This window comes from Tamandua tetradactyla, chromosome 23 (assembly GCF_023851605.1).
Source record: "Tamandua tetradactyla isolate mTamTet1 chromosome 23, mTamTet1.pri, whole genome shotgun sequence".
NCBI lineage: Eukaryota > Metazoa > Chordata > Mammalia > Pilosa > Myrmecophagidae > Tamandua > Tamandua tetradactyla.
The window spans coordinates 4,909,504-4,933,058 of NC_135349.1; the positions used below are offsets into that span (position 1 = coordinate 4,909,504).

Consider the following 23,555-nt stretch of genomic DNA (forward strand, 5'->3'; position numbering starts at 1 on the left):
ACTAGTCTCACCCTTGCTTATACAGACTACTGTAATGGTAACAATTTCATTACCCTCTGAATCCAAAAAAACCTTGAACACCCTATACTCAGGGAGAAGATTTTTGGGCCACTAAGCCATCTGACCTCCCATTTCCTGCCTAGCAATCAGCTCTTTCTTGCTTTGAAACCCCAGTGTCTCAGGAATTGGTCCTTTAAAGTCATTAGGCAGAGAATTCACCACCTTTGTCTGATAACAAGATGGGGAAAACGCAGCCTGGAAAGCTGCTTCTCTGCACAGCCTCCAGACTTCTAAAAAGGGTTGCACCCCTGAGTCAGGCCCTGGCTGGGAATTACTGACAAACCAAGTGCCAAAAGAGACCTTCAAAGCAAACACAAGCAAAAACAAAATATCAGACGAGCCAGGGAAATCAACTTTTCAAAATAACTTTATCAAGATAAACAAATGCCAAGAAATCAGCAAAAAAAGAAATTACAAACCATGTGAAGAAGCAAGAAGACAAGGCCAAGCCAAATGATCAAGTTAAAAAGCCAAGAGACACAGTATCTGAAACAACTAATCAAAGATGTTCAAACATATCTCCTAAATAACTTTAATGAGTTGGCTAGAGATAAAGGGTATCAAGAAAACACTACTGCAGTGGCAGTAAAAAAAAATATGGACAAAAAATAAACACATAATAGGGGGAATAAGGAGGAAAATAAATTGGATAGATTGAAATATTAGTGGTCAACAAGAGGGTGGGGCAAGGGGTATGGGGTGTATGAGTTTTTTCTTTTTCTTTCTTTTGCTGGAGTGATGTAAATGTTCTAAAAATGATCAAGGTGATGAATGCACAACTATGTGATAATATTGTTAGCCACTGATTGTATACCATGTATGGACTCTATGTGTGTGAAGATTTGTCAATAAAAATATTAAAGAAAAAAAAAAAAGAAAATGACAGAAGAACATAAAGAAGAATTTGAAAGAATCCACAGAAAAATACCAGATCTTATGGAAATGAAAGATACTGTAGAACAAAATGAAACGATATTAGAGAAACACAACAGCAGATCTGAGGAGGAAGAAGAATAAGCAAACTAGGACAGAGCAACTGAATTCAGATATACAAAAGAATAAAACATGAAAAGATGGAAATATTTGAATTATATCTCAGGGAAATGACCGACAACATGAAGTGCACAAATATAACAATCATTGGTGTCCCAGAAGGAGAACAGAAGAGAAAAGGGCTAGGAAGGTTACTTGAGAACATAACTGGGGAAAACTTCATAACCCTTATAAAAAAACAAATACACAAATCAAAGAAGCCCAATGAACTCCACATGGAATAAATCTAAATAGTCCTACTCTAAGATACATACTAATCAGACTGTCAAATGCTGAGAGAAGGAGAGTTCTGAGAGCAAGAGAAAAGTGATTCACTACATATAAGGAAAGACACGTAAGACTAAGAGCACTGATTACTCATTGGGAACCATGGAGGCGAGAAGGTACTGTGATCTGATATATTTAAGATTCTGAAAGAGAAAAATTGCAATCCAAGAATTCTTTATTCAGCAAAGCTGTCCTTCAAAAAAGTGAGGGAGACCAGGGGTCCAAGGGTAGTTCAGTGGTAGAATACTCATCTTCCATGTGGGAGACCCAGGTATGATTCCCAGATAATGGTCCAAAAAAAAAGTAAGGAAGACCATCTTTAGAAAATGCCTATAAGAAAACAGGGGCCTAGACTGCAAGCTCTTACAGCAGACACATACAGTCCGGAGTGGTAAGTATTACTTCTGGATTTTGAGAGGCTGTTTTATATATCTATAACCTGGTATTCAGAGATAAGAATGAAGATGATCAGGTTGGGTAATTCAAGGGGTAAGGAAGACATGGTCCGTACTTTAGAACCACACCTACCCTCTGATACCAACTGAAGAAAGGTTTATTTTGTATGGAACCTAAATATTCTGTAGCACATAATCTAACTCAACCTGTCTGGATAGCTCATTTGAACAACTGAAACACAGGGAATACAGAATAAGAATGAGAGCCTTTAATCTTGTAGAGTTTAATTTAACACCTGGATACATTCTATAATACAGTAAGCAGATAACAAAAAAAGTACTGGCAAAGCCCCTTGAGGGATGGGAGAATTAAACTTTACAACCAGGGTAAACCTGATACTGTGTTGAACATTAGGGACACAAAAGTCAATGGGCCTTGATCTTGAGGCTTACTCTTGTGAAGCTTATGTAGGCAGTGGAGAGGCTTAGCCTACCTATAGGTATGCCTAAAAGTTACTTCTGGACGACCTCTTTTGTTACTCAGATATGGCCTCACTCCCTCTAAATTCAACTCTGCAAGGGAAATCACTGCCCTCACCTACATGGGACATGACATCCAGGGGTGAAAGTCTCCCTGACAGTGTGGGAAATGACTCCCAGGGATAAGTCCAGCCCTGGCATCATGGGATTAACAATTCCATCCTAACCAAAAGGGGGAAAGGAAGTGTAACTAATAAAGTATCAGTGGCAGAGAGACTTCAAGCAGAGTTGAGAGGCTACTCTGGAAATCACTCTTATGCAAACTGCAGTCAGACACTGCTACCTACCAGTTTAACCTGAGAAAACCCAACCAAAACCTATTCCAATCAATCCTACAGAGCACCTAGGGCAATATATAAGATTCTACAAAGGTTTCATGCACTAGGGTAACTTTCCAAAAACCTACAACCTCCAGATAAGTCCTACAACCTAGAGGGCCCAGCCTCTCCAGAACATCCGATAGTTCTATCTCCCTATCCCATATTACTGACAGCCTTTTCCAACACGAAAAAGTTAGAATAGCTATAGCTCAAATACCCCCAAGGAGTGGGAGAGAAAGATCAAAGGTGATGGTGAAGTTATTTAGAGAAGGGAGGATTTAAGAAACAAATATGATTGCTGAATAAATAAACTGATATTTCTTTTAGTCTCCAGTAACTTAGAGCATCTAGAAGTAAAAACCTAAAATGGTGGAATTGTAACCCATACCAAACTGTGAAATCTGTTCTATAACTCATTGCTGTGCTGTGCTTCAAAATTTACTACTTTTTTGTCTCTATGTTATTTCTCACAAAAAAGAAAAAAAAGTCGATTGTGATGATAAAAAAATATATTTATTCCTTTTAGCCTCCTATATTGTGGAGCAGCTAGAAGGAAAATCCTGAGATGATAGTATGGTAGTCCATGACAAACTCTGGGATCTGTCCTATAACTATTGTTGAAGAGTGCATTGAAAAGTGCTTTGAAAACTATTGCTTTTTTCCTTCTTTGCTTTGTATATATGCTATATTATACAATATAAAAATTAAAAAAAAAGGCTTCCGGGTCAAGACGGCGGCTTAACAATGTGCACATTTTAGTTCGTCCTCCTGAACAACTACTAAATAAGCAGAAACAGTACAGAACAGCTCCTGGGGCCACGTCAGTGACCAGAAACACAGCATACCCCAGTCTGGATCAGCTGCGAACCCACAGAACCGTGAGTTTCCCAAGCCGCTGCGGCCGGCGCCCCTCCTCCACAGGCTGCTTCCCAGAGGGAAAGGAAAGGAACTTTACCAGCAGCAGGGACTGAGCACAATCAAACACCAATTGTGGAATTAATTAACAAATTCTGACTACTAAAAATAGGCCCCCAGCTTAGGTTAACCAGTCAGAGTGGAAGTTGCTCATTTTTGCCCCAGCACCAAGAGGGCAGGGCTGAGGGAAAAAAGGGGGAAAAAAAGAAGGAAACAGGTTTTTGTGGCTGTGTTTCTACAAAGGCTTGACTGCCTCTGGATACAACGGCAGGACTTCTCAGGCTGCAACTGCCCCAGGCATAGGCAGAAGTGAGCTCTTTTGGGGGCCTGTCTGGAGCCTGTGCCTTCCCCAGGGGAGGGGTGAAGCCCAACTTAGGTGGAATCCCTCCCTCAAGGAATTCAGACACCAGGGCTCGGTAGTTTGAAGCCATTAAAACCAGACTACAACCTCTCCTCTTTCTCTACCACGCCTCCAGCAGGGAGAGTCCACCAAAGTAAAGGTACTGCATCATCTTACACTGGTGGGACCTGCAGGCAGACAAGCACCACATACTGGGCAGGATCAGAAAAAAAGAGCCCAGAGACTTCACAGGAAAGTCTTTCAACCTGCTGGGTCTCACCCTCAGGGAAAACTGATGCAGGCGACTCTTTCCTCCTGAGAGGAGGCCAGTCTGGTCTGGGAAAATCCAGCTGGGGTCTATAATACCTAAGTAGACCCTCCTAAGTGTGTGTGTGGGGGAAGGCACCACACAAGTAGAGCAAGAAACAAGAAAACAAGAACTGAAAAATTCTCCTCTGTTAAACAAAACCTAACCTAGAGGTCCAGATAAAGCTGAACAGAATGTCAAAGAACAGACAGACAAGAAATTCATCCAGCAAGAAAACCCTAGGTAAAAGAATTGAAAGCAATCTCCAGAATAAACGAATTAAGGTACTTAAATGCCTAGACATCAGCAAAAAATAACAAATCACACTAGGAAAATTGAAGATATGGCCCAGTCAAAGGAACAAACCAACAATTCAAATGACATACAGGAGCTGAAACAATTAATTCAGAATATATGAACAGACATGGAAAACCTCATCAAAAACCAAATCATGAATTGAGGGAAGATATGAAGAAGGCAAGGAATGAACAAAAAGAAGAAACTGAAAGTCTGAAAAAACAAATCACAGAACTTATGGGAATGAAAGGAAAGGTAGAAGAGATGAAAAAAACAATGGAAACCTACAATGGTAGAGTTCAAGGGACAGAACATAGGATTAGTGAACTGGAGGACGGAACATGTGAAATCTGGCAAGGAAAAGAAAATACAGGGAAAAAAAATGGAAAAATATGAGCAGGGACTCAGGGAACTGAAAGACAATATGAAACGCACGAATATACGTGTTGTGGGTATCCCAGAAGAAGAAGAGAAGGGAAAAGGAGGAGAAAAACTAATGCAGGAAATTATCACTGAAAATTTCCCAACTCTTGCGAAAGACTTAAAATTATAGATCCAAGAAGTGCAGCATACCCCAAAGAGAACAGATCCAAACAGACATACTCCAAGACATTTACTAATCAAAATGTCAGAGGTCAAAGAGAAAGAGAGGATCTTGAAAGCAGCAAGAGAAAAGCAATCCATCACCTACAAGGGAAGCCCTATAAGACTATGTGCAGATCTTTCAGCAGAAACCATGTAGGCGAGAAGACAGTGGGATAATATATTTAAATTATTAAAAGAGAAAAACTGCCAACCAAGAATTCTCTATCCAGCAAAACTGTCCTTCAAAAATGAGGGAGAAATTAAAACATTTTCAGAAAAAAAATCACTTAGAGAATTTGTGACCAAGAGACCAGCTCTGCAAGAAATACTAAAGGGAGCAGTAGAGACAGATATGAAAACAGAAGAGAGAGGTGTGGAGAAGAGTGTAGAAAGGAAGATTATGAGTAAAGGTAAAAAGAAGGAAAATTAGATATGACATATAAAATTCAGAAGGCAAAATAGTACAAGAAAGTACTACCCATGCAGTAATAACACTGAATGTTAATGGATTAAACTCCCCAATCAAAAGACATAGTCTGGTGACTTCCAGAGAAGATGGCGGCTTAGTAAGGCAGGCGGGTCTTAGTTCCTCCTCCAGAACAACTACTAAAGAACTAAAAACAGTACAGAACAGCTCCCGGAGCCACAACAGAGACCAGACACACAGCGTACCCCATTCTGGACCGGCTAAGAGACTCCGCTGCGGTGAGGTCCCCGAGAGGCGCGCGCTTCCCCGGGCCGCGGCGGCTGGTGGCTGGAGCCCCTCCCTCCCTCCTTCCCGGGCCGGCTGGGAGCTTTGGATCAGTGGTTCCCCAAGTTGTGGCGGTCGGCGCCCCTCCCCGATGCGCAGCTTCCCGGGCCAGCTGGGAGCCTTGGAGCGGCAGTTCCCCAAGCTGCGGCGGCCGGCGACCGGAGCCCCTTCCACACACGCGGCTTCCCTGGCCGGCTGGGATCCTCGGACAGGCGGTTCCCCAAGCCGTGGTGGCCCTCCCACACATGGCTTCCTGGGCCGGCTGGGAGCTTTGGATCGGCGGGTCCCCAAGCCGCGGTGGCCGGTGACCGCAGCCCCTTCCACACACACGGCTTTCCGGGCCGGCTGGGAGCCTCAGAACAGCGGCTCCCCAAGCCGCGGCGGCTGGCAACCCTCCCCCACAGGCGACTTCCCGGAGGGAAAGGAAAGAGTCTCCAACAGTAGTAGAGACTGAGCCCAACCTAACACCAATAGTGGCATTAATGAACAACTTCTGACTACTACAAATAGGCCCTCAGCTCAGGCGAAACTGATCAAGTCGTAAGTCACCGATTGGGCTAACTGAAAAAGAGGAAAGGGGGCGAACCAGAGCCTTATGCGGCTGTTTCGACGAGGCTTCGTTGCCTCTGGGCTCAGCGCTGGGATTGCACAGGTTGCAACTGCCCCGAACGCAGAAATAGGCTGCTTTCAGGGCTCTCTACCACCTGAACCTTCCCCACAGGAGGGGTGAAATGCAACTCAGGTGGAATCGCTCTCTCAAGGAATTCAGATTCCAGGACTTCACAATTTGAAGCCAATAAAACCAACCTACAACCTTTCCTCTGTCTCCACCACACACCCAGCAGCAGTCTTCCAAAGTGAAAGGAGCCACAACATCTTTTGCTGGTAGGACCCGCAGACAGACAAGCACCACATATTGGGCAGGATAAGAAAAACAGAGCCCAGAGACTTCATAGGAAAGTCTTTCAACCTGCTGGGTCCCACACTCAGGGAAATTTGATTAAATGCCCAGATGCCAGCAAAAAATAACAAATCACACCAGGAAAATTGAAGATAAGACCCCAGTCAAAGGAACAAACCAGTAGCTCAAATGAGATACAGGAGCTGAGACAAATAATTCTGAATATACGAACAGAAATGGAAAACCTCTTCAAAAACCAAATCAATAAATTGAGGGAGGACATGAAGAAGGCATGGGATCAACAAAAAGAAGAAATGGAAAGTCTGAAAAAACAAATCACAGAACTTATGGGATTGAAAGACACAGTAGAAGAGATGAAAAAAAAACAATGGAAACCTACCATGGTAGATTTAAAGAGACAGAGGCTAGAATTAGTGAACTGGAGAACGGAACATCTGAAATCCAAAAAGAAAAAGAAACTATAGGGAAAAGAATGGAAAAATTTGAGCAGGGGATCAGGGAATTGAACGATAATATGAAGCGCACAAATAAACGTGTTGTGGGTGTCCCAGAAGGAGAGGAGAAGGGAAAAGGAGGAGAAAAACTAATGGAAGAAACTGTCACTGAAAATTTCTCAACTCTTATGAAAGACCTAAAATTACAGATCCAAGTAGTGCAGCGCACCCCAGAGAGAATAGATCCAAATAGGCGTTCTCCAAGACACTTACTAGTTAGAATGTCAGAGGTCAAAGAGAAAGAGAGGATCTTGAAACCAGCAAGAGAAAAACAATCCATCACATACAAGGGAAACCCAATAAGACTATGTGTAGATTTCTCAGCAGAAACCATGGAGGCAAGAAGACAGTGGGATCATATATTTAAACTACTAAAAGAGAAAAAGTGCCAACCAAGACTTCTATATCCAGCAAAACTGTCCTTCAAAAATGAGGAAGAAATTAAAACATTTTCAGAGAAAAAGTCACTGAGAGAATTTGTGACCAAGAGACCAGCTCTGCAAGAAATACTAAAGGGAGCACTAGAGTCAGATATGAAAAGACAGAAGAGAGAGGTATGGAGAAGAGTGTAGAAAGAAGGAAAATCAGATATGACATATATGATACAAAAGGCAAAATGGTAGAGGAAAGTATTGACCAAACAGTAATAACACTAAATGTTAATGGACTGAATTCCCCAATCAAAAGACATAGGCTGGTAGAATAGATTAAAACACAGGATCCTTCTATATGCTGTCTACAGGAAACACATCTTAGACCCAAAGATAAACATAGGTTGAAAGTGAAAAGTTGGGAAAAGATATTTCATACAAATAACAAACAGAAAAGAGCAGGAGTAGCTACACTAATATCCAACAAATTAGACTTCAAATGTAAAACAGTTAAAAGAGACAAAGAAGGACACTATCTACTAATAAAAGGAACAATTAAACAAGAAGACATAACAATCATAAATATTTATGCACCGAATCAGAATGCCCCAAAATACGTGAGGAATACACTGCAATCACTGAAAAGGTAAATGGACACATCTACCATAATAGTTGGAGACTTCAATTCGCCACTCTCATCAATGGACAGAACATCTAGACAGAGGATCAATAAAGAAACAGAGAATTTGAATATTACAATAAATGAGCTAGACTTAACAGACATTTATAGGACATTACACCCCACAACAGCAGGATACACCTTTTTCTCAAGGGCTCATGGATCATTCTCAAAGACAGACCATATGCTGGGTCACAAAGCAAGTCTCAACAAATTTAAAAAGATTGAAATCATACACAACACTTTCTCGGATCATAAAGGAATGAAGTTGGAAATTAATAATAGGCAGAGTGCCAGAAAATTCACAAATACGTGGAGGCTCAACAACACACTCTTAAACAACGAGTGGGTCAAGGAAGAAATTACAAGAGAAATTAGCAAATATTTCGAGGCGAATGAAAATGAAAACACAACATATCAAAACCTATGGGACGCAGCAAAGGCAGTGCTAAGAGGGAAATTTACTGCCCTAAATGCTTATATCAGAAAAGAAGAAAAGGCAAAAATTCAGGAATTAACTGTCCACTTGGAAGAACTGGAGAAAGAACAGCAAACTAATCCCAAAGCAAGCAAAAGGAAAGAAATAACAAAGGTTAGAGCAGAAATAAATGAAATTGAAAACATGAAAACAATAGAGAAAATCAATAAGACCAGAAGTTGGTTCTATGAGAAAATCAATAAGATTGATGGGCCCTTAGCAAGATTGACAAAAAGAAGAAGAGAGAGGACACAAATAAATAAGATCAGAAATGGAAGAGGAGACATAACCACTGACCTCATAGAAACAAAGGAGGTAATAACAGGATACTATGAACAACTTCATGCTAATAAATACAACAATGTAGATGAAATGGACAAGTTCCTAGAAAGGCATAAACAACCAACTATGACCCAAGAAGAAATAAATGACCTCAACAAACCAATCACAAGTAAAGAAATTGAATCAGTCATTCAAAAGCTTCCCAAAAAGAAAAGTTCAGGACCAGACAGCTTCACATGTGAATTCTACCAAACATTCCAGAAAGAATTAGTACCAACTCTCCTCAAACTCTTCAAAAAAATCGAAGTGGAGGGAAAGCTACCTAATTCATTCTATGAAGCCAACATCACCCTCATACCAAAACCAGGCAAAGATATTACAAAAAAAGAAAACTACAGACCAATCTCTCTAATGAATATAGATGCAAAAATCCTCAATAAAATTCTAGCAAATCGAATCCAGCAACACATTAAAAGAATTATACATCATGACCAAGTAGGATTCATCCCAGGTATGCAAGGATGTTTCAACATAAGAAAATCAATTAATGTAATACACCATGTGAACAAATCAAAGCAGAAAAATCACATGATCATCTCAATTGATGCAGAGAAGGCATTTGACAAGAGTCAACATCCTCTCCTGTTGAAAACACTTCAAAGGATAGGAATACAAGGGAACTTCCTTAAAATGATAGAAGGAATATATGAAAAACCCACAGCTAATATCATCCTCAATGGGGAAAAATTGAAAACTTTCCCCCTAAGATCAGGAACAAGACAAGGATGTCCATTATCATCACTATTATTCAACATCGTGTTGGAGGTTCTAGCCAGAGCAATTAGACAAGAAAAAGAAATACAAGGCATCAAAATTGGAAAGGAAGAAGTAAAACTATCACTGTTTGCAGACGATATGATACTATACGTCGAAAACCCGGAAAAATTCACAACAAAACTACTAGAGCTAATAAATGAGTACAGCAAAGTAGCAGGTTACAAGATCAACATTCAAAAATCTGTAGTGTTTCTATACACTAGCAATGAACAAGCTCAGGGGGAAATCAAGAAACGAATTCCATTTACAACTGCAACTAAAAGAACAAAGTACTTAGGAATAAATTTAACTAAAGAGACAAAAGACCTATACAAAGAAAACTACAAAAACTGCTAAAAGAAATCACAGAAGATCTAAATAGATGGAAGGGCATACCGTGTTCATGGATTGGAAGACTAAATATAGTTAAGATGTCAATCCTACCTAAATTGATTTACAGATTCAATGCAATACCAATCAAAATCCCAACAACTTATTTTTCGGAAACAGAAAAACCAATAAGCAAATTTACCTGGAAGGGCAGGGTGCCCCGAATTGCTAAAAGTATCTTGAGGAAAAAAAACGAAGCTGGAGGTCTCACGCTGCCGGACTTTAAGGCATATTATGAAGCCACAGTGGTCAAAACAGCATGGTATTGGCATAAAGATAGACATATCGACCAATGGAATCGAATAGAGTGCTCAGATATACACCCTCTCATCTATGGACATTTGATCTTTGATAAGGCAGTCAAGCCAACTCACCTGGGACAGAACAGTCTCTTCAATAAATGGTGCCTAGAGAACTGGATATCCATACGCAAAAGAATGAAAGAAGACCCATCTCTCACACCCTATACAAAAGTTAACTCAAAATGGATCAAAGATCTAAACATTAGGTCTAAGACCATAAAACAGTTAGAGGAAAATGTAGGGAGATATCTTATGAAACTTACAATTGGAGGCAGTTTTATGGACCTTAAACCTAAAGCAAGAGCACTGAAGAAATAAATAAATAAATGGGAGCTCCTCAAAATTAAACACTTTTGTGCATCAAAGAACTTCATCAAGAAAGTAGAAAGACAGCCTACACAATGGGAGACAATATTTGGAAACGACATATCAGATAAAGGTCTAGTATCCAGAATTTATAAAGAGATTGTTCAACTCAACAACAAAAAGACAGCCAACCCAATTACAAAATGGGAAAAAGACTTGAATAGACACCTCGCAGAAGAGGAAATACAAATGGCCAAAAAGCACATGAAGAAATGCTCAATGTCCCTGGCCATTAGAGAAATGCAAATCAAAACCACAATGAGATATCATCTCACACCCACCAGAATGGCCATTATCAACAAAACAGAAAATGACAAGTGCTGGAGAGGATGCGGAGAAAGAGGCACACTTATCCACTGTTGGTGGGAATGTCAAATGGTGCAACCACTGTGGAAGGTAGTTTGGCAGTTCCTCAAAAAGCTGAATATAGAATTGCCATATGACCCAGCAATACCATTGCTAGGTATCTACTCAAAGGACTTAAGGGCAAAGACACAAACGGACATTTGCACACCAATGTTTATAGCAGCGTTATTTACAATTGCAAAGAGATGGAAACAGCCAAAATGTCCATCAACAGACGAGTGGCTAAACAAACTGTGGTATATACATACGATGGAATATTATGCAGCTTTAAGACAGAATAAACTTATGAAGCATGTAATAACATGGATGGACCTAGAGAACATTATGCTGAGTGAGACTAGCCAAAAACTAAAGGACAAATACTGTATGGTCCCCCTGAGGTGAACCGACATTCGATAATAAACTTGGAATATGTCATTGGTAACAGAGACCATCAGGAGTAAGAAACAGGGTAAGATAATGGGTAATTGCAGCTGAAGGAATACAGACTGTGCAACAGGACTAGATACAAATACTCAAAAATGGACAGCACAATACTACCTAATTGTAATGTAATTATGTTAAAACACTGAATGAAGCTACATCTGAGGTATAAAAAAAAAAAAGACATAGTCTGGCAGAATGGATTAAAAAACAGGACCCATCTATACGCTGTCTCTACTTAAAGGACATGAGGGCAAGGACACAAACGGACATTTACACACCAATGTTTATAGCAGCATTTTTTACAATTACCAAGAGATGGAAGCAGCCAAAATGTCCATCAACGGACGGTGGGCTAAACAAACTGTGGCATTTACATAAGATGGAATATTATGCAGCTGTAAGACAGAATAAAGTTATGAAGTATGTAACAACAGGAATGGACCTAAGAACATTATGCGGAGTGTGATTAGCCAAAAACAAAAGGACAAATACTGCATGGTCTCACTGATATGAACTGACATTAGTGAATAAACTTGGAATATTTCACTGGTAACAGAGACCATCAGGAGATAGAAATAGGGTAAGATATTGGGTAATTGGAGCTGAAGGGATATAGATTGTGCAAGAGGACTGAATATAAAAACTCAGAAATGGACAGCACAATATTACCTAACTGTAATACAATTACATTAAACAATGAATGAAACTGCATATGAGAATGATAGAGGGAGGAGGGCTGGGGCATAAATGAAATCACAAAGAAAGATAGACAATAAAGATTGAGAGGGTATAACCTAGGAATGCCTAGAGTGTATAATGACAGTGACTAAATGAACAAATCTAAAAAATGTTTTAACATGAGGAAGAACAAAAGAATGTCATTACTGCAGTATGCTGAAAATAGATGGTAATTAATATTTTAAAATTTCAACTTATGTGTGAGACAAAAGCAAAAAATGTTTATTTGGTACAAATTTATACTTTGACTAGTGCATCTCCTAATATAACTTATGTAGATAGTTGGTTGAACAACATAAGTACATGGAACTTTGTATAGAACATGAGATTTTGTTGGTTTTTCCAGGTGATGCCCTGATGAATCCCAGAGTGATTTGATCATTGAGTGGAAAAGTATTTGCAAAGTCCCCTTCGGGGAATGGTGAGAATGAGGGAAAACTCTACTTTCCCAAGTTGAATTCTTGATATTCTCACAAGCAGTGTGGGCAACCAAAGCTATAGGATGAGTCCCCAGTCTTGGGGTTTGTTCATATGAAGCTTAACCCCACAGGGGATAGGTCAAGCCCACTTAAAATTAGGCCTAAGAGTCACCCCCAAGAGAACCTCTTTTGTTGCTCAGATGTGGCCTCTCTCTCCAGCCAACACAGCAAGCAAACTCACCACCCTCCCCCGTCTATGTGGGACATGACTACCAGGGGTGTGGATCTTCCTGGCAATGTGGGACAGAAATCCTAGAATGAGCTGAGACTCAGCATCAAGGGATTGAGAAAAACTCTAGAATGAGCTGAGACTCAGCATCAAGGGATTGAGAAAACCTTCTCGACCAAAAGGGGGAAGAGTGAAATGAGACAAAGTGTCAATGGCTGAGAGATTCCAAACAGAGTCGAGAGGTTATCCTGGAGGTTATTCTTACGCATTAAGTAGCTATCACCTTGTTAACCAAGATGTAATGGAGAGGCTGGAGGGAACTGCCTGAAAATGTAGAGCTCTGTTCCAGTAGCCATGTTTCTTGATAATGATTGTACAAGGATAGAGCTTTCACAATGTGACTGTGTGATTGTGAAAACCTTGTGTCTGATGCTTTTATCTACCTTGTCGACAGATGAGTAGAACATATAGAATAAAAATAAATAATAGGGGGAACAAATGTTAAAATAAATTTAGTTTGAAATGCTAGTGATCAATGAAAGGGAGGGGTAAGGGGTATGGTATGTAAAATTTTTTTTTTCTGTTGTTTTTTTATTTCTTTTTCTGAATTGATGCAAATGTTCTGGGCAATGATCATAATGATGAATATGCAACTATGTGATGATATTGTGAATTGCTGAGTGTATGTGTTGGGAATGTTTGTGGTTCTTTTGTGTAATTTTTTTTAATTAATAAAAATTTTTTTAAAAGGTGCTATCTATTTAGAACTCAAATACATGGTGGATATCTGGATAATTTGTGTTTCTGTTATAAATCCATCTCCAACAAAAACAGATGTTATGATTTACTTTACAGTGTGTTATGCTGAAAAATAAAACATTATGGATTAACAACAACAACAAAAAAGTTAAAAAACAGTGAGGGAGAATTTAAAGTTTTCAGAGATAAACAAACACTGAAAAAATCTGCCAACAGGACACCTATCCTGTAAGAAACATTAAAGGGAGTTCTGTTGGCTGAAAAAAAAAAGAAAAAGGCAGGAGAAAGACTTGGAGGAGAATACAGAAATGATAATTATCAGTAAGGGTAACTAAAAAGAGAAAAAGAGAGAAAAATACTAGATTTAAGAAATAAAAGTCAAGGAATAAAATGCTTGAAGGACAGCTTTTACAGTAATAACATAGAATGTTAACATAGAATGTTAACGGATTTAACTCCGCAATAAAAAAGACAAAGACTAGCAGAATGGATAAAAAAATATGATCCATCTATATGCTGTTTACAAGAGTCACTTTAGGTCCCAAGATACAGAGACTGAAAGTGAAAGGATGGAAAAAGATATTCCATGCAAGCTATTATCAAAACAAAGTAGGAGTAGCTATATTAATATCAGATAAAATAGACTTTAAATGCACAGATGTCATAAGAGACAAGGAAGGACACTATATATTAATAACAGGGGTAATTCATGAAGAAATAACAATTATATACGTTCATGTATCAAATCAAGGTGCTCCAGAGTATATGAGGCAAACATTGGCAAAACTGAAGGGAGCAATAGATGTTTTTACACTAATAGTGGGAGACTTCAACACACCACTGTCTTTAACAGATAGAACACCTAGGAAAAAGATCAACAAAGAAATAGTGAACCTAAACAATATGATAAAATGAATTAGACCTAACAGATATACATAGATTTTTGCACACCAAACAGCAAAATATACATTCTTCTCAAATGCTCATGGAACATTCTCTAGAATAGATCATGTGTTAGGGCACAAAACAAGTCTTAATATTTTAAATATACTTAAATTATTCAAAGCACATTCTCCAATCACAATACAATGAAGCTGGAAATCAACAACCACAGAAGAACCAGAAGTTTCACAAACATATGGAGGTTAAGCAACACACTCTTAAACAGTCAGTGGGTTAAAGAAGAAATTTTAAGAGAAATCAGTAAGTATTTGGAGATGGATGAAAATGAGAATAACACATCAAACTTATGTGATGCAACAAATGCGGTGCTGAGAGGGGAATGTATAGCTCTAAATGCCTGTATTAAAAAGGAAGAAAGCTAAAACTGAAGACCTAACTGATCAACTGAAGAAACTAAAGAAAGAGCAGCAAACTCAACCTAAAGCAAGGAGAAGACATAACAAAGATTAAAGCACAAATAAATGAAATGGAGAACAAAAAAAAGAATCAACACAAAAGCCACAAGTTGGCTCTTCGAGAAGATCAACAAGATTGACTAATCCTTAGCTAGATTGACAAGGTCAAAAAGAGAGAAGAGGCAAATAAAGAAAGTCAGAAATGAGAGGGAGATCACTACCATGGATCCCAAAGAAATAAAAAGTCATAAAAGGATACTATGTACAACAAATTACACAACTTAGAAGAAATGGATAATTTTCTAGAAACACACGAACATCCTATCCCGACTCAAGTAGAAATAGAAGACTTCAACAAGCCAAGCACAAGTAAAGAGATTCAATCATTCATCAAAAACCTTCCTACAAAGAAAAGCCTAGGGCCAGATGGCTTCACAGGGGTATTTTATTAAGCATTCCAAGAATTAACATCATTTCTGCTCAAATTCTTCCAAAACACTGAAGAAAAGAGAATATTATCTAACTTATTCTATGAAGCTAATATCACTTTAATACCAAAACCTGATAAAGATACTACAAGAAAGGAAAATGTCAGGCCAATCTCCCTAATGAATATAAAAGCAAAAATTCTCAACAAAATATTTGCAAATCAAATTCAATGGCACATTACAAGAATTATACACCATGATCAAGTGGGGTCTATTCTAGGCATCTAAGGGTGTCTCAACACAAGAAAATCAATTAATTATGTAATATAGCACATTAATGAATCAACAGGGAAAAATCACATGATCATCTTGATGACGATGAAAAGGCATTTTCAAAATTCAGCATCCTTTAATAAAAGCACTTCAACAGTTAGGAATCAAAGGAAACTTCCTTAATATGATAAAGGACATACATGAAAAACCCACAGCCAACACAGTGCTTAATGGCGTGACTGAAATCCTTCCTTCAAAGATCTGGAATGACACAAGGATGCCCAATGCCACCACTTTTATACAACATTGTGACAGAGGTTCTAGAGAAGCAGTTAGGCAAGACAAAGAAATAAAAGGCATCCAAATTGGAAGGAAAAAGCGAAACTCTCATTATTTGCAGATGACACGACTCTATATTTTGGAATATCGTGAGAAATCTATAACAAACCTACTTGAGCTAAAAAACAGTTTGTACTCAAAGTAGAAAACACTGTTTAAAGAAATCAAAGAAGATCTAAATAGGTGGAAAGACATTCCATGTTCATGCATAGGAAGGCCAAACATTGTTAAGATGTCAAATCTACACAAACTGATCTGGATTTGATGCAATACCAATCAAAATTCCAGCACTGGAAGTTAGTTATTAAATTTATTTAGAAGGGAAAGGGGCCTCAAATATCCTGAAACATCCTGAAAAAAGAAAAAAAAAAAAAGAACTGAATGGGAGGACTTACATTTCCTGATTTTAAAGTGAATTATAAAGCCACAGTAGTCAAACAGCATAGTGTTACCACATAGACATCTTGATCAATGGAATAAAACGGAGTGTACATAAACAGATCCAAAGCTCTATGGACATTTGATTTTTGACAAGCCCCCCAAATCCACTGAGCTGGGACAGAACATTCTCTTCAATAATTGGTGCTGGGAGAACTGGATCTTCATATTGAAAAGAATGAAAGAGGACCTCTACCTCATACCCAACACCAAAATTAAGTCAAAGTGGATCAAAGACCTTAATACAAGAGCCAGTAGCATAAAACTCCTAGAAGAAAATATAGGGAAACATCTTCAAGACCTAGTGATAGGAGGTAGCTTCTTACAACCAAAGAACAAGCAATGAAAGAAAAAACAGATAAATGGGAACTCCTCAAGACTGAATGCTACTGTGCTTCAAATGGCTTTGTCAAACAAAGTGAAAAGGAGCCAACTCAATGGGAGAGACTATCTGAAAACCATATATCTGACAAGGGTTTGATATCCAGTATAAATAAAGAATTCCTACAACTCAACAACAAAAGGACAAACAACCCAATTATAAAATGGGCAAAAGACATGAATTGACATTTCCCCAAGAGGAAATACAAATGGCTAAAAAGCACATGAAAAGATGTTCATCTTCATTAGCTATAAGAAAAATAAAAACCAAAACCACAATGAGATATCATCTCATACCAATAAGAATGGATGCTATTAAACAAACAAGAAAATACAAGTGTTGGAGAGGTTGTGGAGAAATGGGAACATTTATTCACTGCTGATGGGAGGGTAAAATGGTACAGCTGTTGCAGAAGACAGTTCGGCAGTTCTTCAGAAAACCACTGAGTTGCCCAATGACCCAATAATTTCACTACTCAGTATATACCCAGAAGATCTGAAAGCAGGGACATGAACATACATTTGCACACCAACACATAGCAACATAGTTCACAAATGCCAAAAGATGGAAACAATCCAACTGTCCATTAACAGATGAATGGATAAATAAAATGTGATATAAACATACGATGGAATATTATGCAGTTGTAAAAAGAAATGAGGTCCTGAAGCATGCAACAACTTGAATGAATCTTGAGGACATAACGCTGAGTTAAGTCAGTCAAACACAAAAGGACAGATATTGTATGATTTCACTAATATGAACTAACTTGAATATGTAAACTGAGAGTCTTTAAATGTAGACTACAGGATGTCTAGAAATAGACAGAAGCTGGTGAAGGGTAGCAGTAACCTAATACATTCAGAATGCATAACCAGGTTGAACTTAAAATGTTTGGAAATAGGTATAGGGCAAGGGTAGCTCATTAGTGGCAATATAAGGAAAAGTGCTGTATTGTAGGTGAATTTGGTTGAATGGGATTGTTTAGAGTCATGTGTGTCATAAATTAACACTACCAATTTAAATAAGATCTTGCATGAACTGGGAAAAATGTATGACACTGTTACAAAGAGTTATTAATAGAGTGTTACGTGGGGGGAAAATATTTGGTGCAACCTATGGACTAGTTAACAGTAATACCTTAAAATTCTTTCATCAGCAGTTTAACTGATGTACCACATCAATGCCAGAGATCAGTAATAGGGGAAGATATGGGATATGGGGTATTTTTGGTTTTCATTTTTTGCATCTATGTGATAATTTTCTTTTTAAAGCAACAAAAATGATTTAAAATTGAGTGTGAAATTAAGAGGGTCAACTGACAAATTACCATAGACAATAAAAAATAAGGTGACTGAGCATGAAATTAATGTAAAAACCAAGACTTTTAAATAAAACACAGTTAAAGTACAGTGGGAAAAAAGATACCATTTACAAAAGCAACTGAAAAGATAAACAAGAACAGGCAAAAAAATGTTTAAGATCTTTATTAAGAAAAATTTAAAATGCTCTAGCTGAGGAATGTAAAAGAAGCCTACAGTAGACGGAAAGATGAACATGTTCTTACTTAAAAGGTCAATATTATAAAAATTGTTCTATAAATACAATAATGAACTAAAACTGATTATTTATCTAAAATAACCACCTTTATCTATCTGAATCTAATATCTAAATAAGAAACATCTTATCTATATCCAAATAAGTAACATCTATATTTCAGAACTAGAATAGCTCATTCTAAAATTCATATAAGAACAAGTACAAAATATCCAGGATGATCCTGAAAAATGAGGAGAAATAAGGGGAGCTGGGTCCTGCCTGACCGAGTGGCAGTAACAGCAGCAGTGTGGACGAGTACATGACTAGGTGAACAGATGATGGTGCAGAAGAAAGTCCAGAAACAGAATGAAACACAGAGCTTTGATAACCTCTTGCAAAGCTAAGGGTGAACTTTGGGTGAAAAGAGGGCCATTGTCAGAAATGATCAACAGGGCAAAGTGGTACTCTCAGTTGTTCTACAAGTCCCAACACCCATGGTATAAGAATCACTAACTTGCAATAATGCCTTCACCATGGCAAGTGTAAGAAAACTCACTTCCGTCAGGATGACATCGTCATCCAGGTCCTCTTCTTCCTGTGGCTGAGTACCTGGGGTGACCAGCATTGGAATCCCTTCCTCGTCAGAGGAGTCAGATATGGTGATGGGTCCTTCTCTGAGGTTGATCCAATCTACAGGAGTAGGCAGAGAAAACACTGCTGTTACGGGAAGGGAAGCATAAACACATCCAGTCCTTTAATTACACTAAGGGGAAGTTCACGGCTACTGGTGCATTAGCTTACCTTCTCAGACAGCAACGCAAACAGGTACTGAGGACCTGTTTCCCTGTGGAACTTAAGCAATAATATGTTTTTGGAAATGCTAGGGAAAATCTGACAAGACTGATACATTCAAACAGATAGGTCTGAAAAAATTACCACTTAAAAACAGTAAAATTTTCAATTAATATTTAAAACATTAAAATTCTTTCACCTTAGACATAAACTTTAAACATCATTTAAGCAAACATATTGCAGTGTTCTGGTCAAGCATCCAGTTAACATCTATAACAATAAACAACTTAGGTTTCTGACTTTCCATTTTAAATATAACTATAACTAACCATCTAGATGAAGTAATTATCAAGGCCTCTACTTCCTTTTATCTGCTCAAAGACATTTCATGTTTGATAGGAATTACTAGATAACACAGACTGATTTTTTTCCCCTATCTGGTTCTAAGCGAATTTTAAAGGTGAAAATGGGCAATGAAAGAAAATGCCTTAAGTTATCCAAAAGAAAGGTTAAAAAAGGAAGAAGAAGACAACTGGAAAGACAGAAGCATCATCATTATAACTCTTGAAATGTCTTAAGTTCCCTCAAGGTTAATGCCTGAGATATTTTTTGGCATTCTATTAGTCAAAAGCAATCTAAAATATATTATTTCATTTTATTCCTATAACAAAGCTGTGGTGATAACAAAAACACCAGTTTAATAAAACAATGGGTTAAAGTCTGTGGGATCTAAAGTCAGACTGCCTTGAATTCAAATATCAGCTCTACCCCTTCAATGAAGTTGCTACTTAAATTTTTTAAGCATCAATTTCCTCAGCCGTATGGTTAACAATGGTGCTTCCTTCAAAGAACTGTCAGGACTGAGAAAACCCACAGAAGATGCTCACTCATCACAGTGCTCAACACACAGCCTGATTTCAAGTCCAATGTCCTCTTCACTCCAGCAGAGCTATCTTTCAGAGTAGATTAATAAATGTGACAGCTGAACTGAAACTCTGAAAAGCACATTATAAAGGACTTCCAGTTAAATCTGGCAGAGTGAATCTGAGTGATCACTACCACTACCTCCTGAAACCCCACTAAAATGACAGTAAAGGAACTTAAAGTATTAACCCACAAGTACGAAACAAATAGGGAAGGATGACAGGAAGCAAGCGACTTCAACAAAATCTGGATAACGGATTTACAAGGTGCACATGATTTAGCACAGTGGAAAAGACTGAGATTCAGTCAACCAGTGCTCATCCAATTCATGCTGTGGAATCCGAGAAAAGTTCAGACTGGTGGCATAGGGTACTTCAGAAGGCAGAGATAAAAGGGACTTTAAAAGCCTGCGTAATGAGCAACAAGAACCCCACCCAGATTTCTTTCTCTATCCCATGCAGCCGGATGACAACTCACTGGCTACACCAAGATAAAGACAAAGATGTGTTCAGGTGTAGATTTTTAAAATCTTTATTCTTCTTGGGATTCACTGAGCTTCTTGGATGTGTAGATTGTCTTCCCTCAAATTTGGGATGATTATAGACATCATTTCTTCAATTTTTTATTTTTGCCCACTTCTTTCTCCCTTTGCTCTCCTTCTGAGACTCCCATTACATGTCTGTTGGTACATATGATGGTGATTCATAGGTCTTGAAGGCTCTGCTCATTTTGTTTTCATTCTTTTTTTCTTTTGTTCTACAGATTGGATAATCTCTATTCATCTTTATTCAAGTTTATGGATTCTTCTGCCAGGTCAGATCCGCTGTTGAGCCCCTTGAGTGTGTTATTTTAGTTACTGTTCTTTTCAACTGTAGAATTAACATTAGATTCTTTTTAATTTCTATCTATCTATCGATACTCTCTATTTGATGAGTCATTGTCATGATATTTTACTTCAATTTTTTAAACTGCTCTGAAGTTTCTGTCTACTTAGTCCAATATCTGGATCCGTACAGTTTCTATTGACTGCTTTTTTCCCCGTTTATCGAAAAGACTTTTCTATTTCTTTTTATGTCTCTGTAATTTTTTGTGGAAAGTGATAAATGTTTAGGGTAATACATTCTAACAACTCTGGATTCTAATCCACCACCTACCCCCAACACTTGGACCATGCCTGGGGGGCGGGTTGTGATTTTGTTCATTTCTATGCTTAGTGACTTGTGAGGAGTCTGTATTCCCATAATGTGTGGCTGACGATGATCTCTGCTCAGTTTTTTCCTTTTAGTTCTTGTTTTTCTTTCTTTTTTTTAAACTTTTAAAATTGCATATTATAACATATATATAAAGCAAAGAAATAAAAAAGCGAAAGTTTTCAAAGCACTCTTCAAAAAGTGGTTAAAGGATAGGTCCCAGAGCTCGTCATGGACTACCATACAATCCTCTCATATTTTTCCATTTAGCTGCTCCTGAATATAGGAGGTTAGAGGGCTTAAATACTTTTTATCATCATAATTGACTCTTTTTCCTTTTTTGTGTGAACAATGACATATATACAAAAAAGCCATAAATTTCCAAGCACAGCACCACAATTATTTGTGGAACATATTTCAGAATTTGACATGGGATGCAATTTCACAATTTTAGGTTTTTACTTCTAGGTGCTCTAAAATACTGAAGACTAAAAGAGATATCAATTTAATGATTCAGCATTCATATTCATTTGTTAAGTCCTCTTCTACGTATAATGCCACCATCACCTTTGATCTTTCCATACCTCTCTTTGGGGTTGTTTGGGCTATGGCAATTCTAAATTTTTGATACTGAAAGGGTGTGTCACTAACATGGAGTAGAGAGATGGGACTATCTGATGTTCTGGAGAGGCTGGGCTAGGTTTCAGGACTTATCTGGACCAGAGACCCATCTGGAGGTTGTAGGTTTCTGGAAAGTTACTCCAGTGCCTGGAAAAAAAGTTACTCTAGAGCCTGGGGGTGGGGGGGGGAAAGGAACTTACTACCTCTCTACCTTCACCCTCCCACAGACTTGCTCTTTCTACCCCAGCAGATGTTGGCAGCACTTTCCAAGCCAGAAACCTAGGACTCTTCCTCAACACTCCCTACTTTTTTATCTACCCAATCAAGGCCTATCAATTCAATCTTCTAAAATTTTCCAGAAAGATGACCTTATTTCACTGCCTTAGTTCAGTTACTTGTTGTCTCATCTCTCTATTAACAACAGCCTATGACTGGTTCCCTTGCACAAGGTCTCTCTCACCCCAATCACCCCTATTCATCCTGCAATCAGTATTTTTGTGGGAGGTGGTGGTGGTGATGGTGGTGCATGGGCCAGGAATCGAACCCAGGTCTCCCACATGGCAGATGAGCATATCACTGAACCACCGGTGCACCCAATCAGAGTAGTCTTTCTTAATATCATATCCGACTCTGATTCTCCTTCTAGAAACCCTGAAATGGCTTGCAATGAAGTAAACGTCATTACAAAGGGAAGAAATCTAAGCACTTAGGACCCTATGAAATCTGGCCACTGCCTGCTCTTCCAGCCTTACATTCCACTCCTCCTTGCTTTTACACTTCCTGCTTCTGTAAAACTAAGCTATATATCGTGTATAGTGTCATGTCATGTGACCTCATGCTTCCATGCCCTGTATATGCTGTTCCCTCTGCCTGCAATGTATTCTCCATTTTTCCTCTCATGTGAGTACCTATCTAATTCTTTTTATTGTGAGAAATAATACATACAAAAAAAGCAATAGATTTCAAAACACATCACAACAATTAGTTGTAGAACAGATTTCAGAGTTTGATATGTGTTACAATTCCACAATTTTACGTTTTTATACTTCTAGCTGCTCCAAGACACTGGAGATTAAAAGGAATATCAATACAACGATTCAGCAATCGTACCCATTTGTTAAATTCTATTTTCTCTGTTATAACTCCTCCTGTGATCTTTCTCTGAACCTGTAGAGGTATTTGGGCTATGCCCACTCTAACTTTTTCATGTTGAAAGGGACTGTCAATAATATGGGATAGGGGCCAGAACTAGTTGATGTTCTAGAAAGGCAGGCCCCTCTGGGTTTCAGAACTTATCTGGCCTAGGAACCCATCAGGAGTTTGTAAGACCTCTGGCCTGTTGTCTTTCTTGCCCTAGAAGAGCTCTGGGGCTGCATATGGGGGACTGCCACAAAACATGCTGAG

General features: G+C 38.4%; 1 protein-coding gene across 3 annotated transcripts in view; it reads right to left on the reverse strand.

Annotated features, from left to right (window-relative positions):
• The window catches only part of RNF216 (ring finger protein 216), a 208,130-nt gene that overhangs the window by 141,050 nt on the left and 43,525 nt on the right, over positions 1-23,555 (reverse strand). For all 3 annotated transcript variants that reach the window (XM_077140519.1, XM_077140517.1, XM_077140518.1), the window contains exon 3: positions 19,181-19,314. In XM_077140519.1, the coding sequence (XP_076996634.1) occupies positions 19,181-19,314 (134 nt within the window). The remainder of the gene's footprint in view (positions 1-19,180; positions 19,315-23,555) is intronic.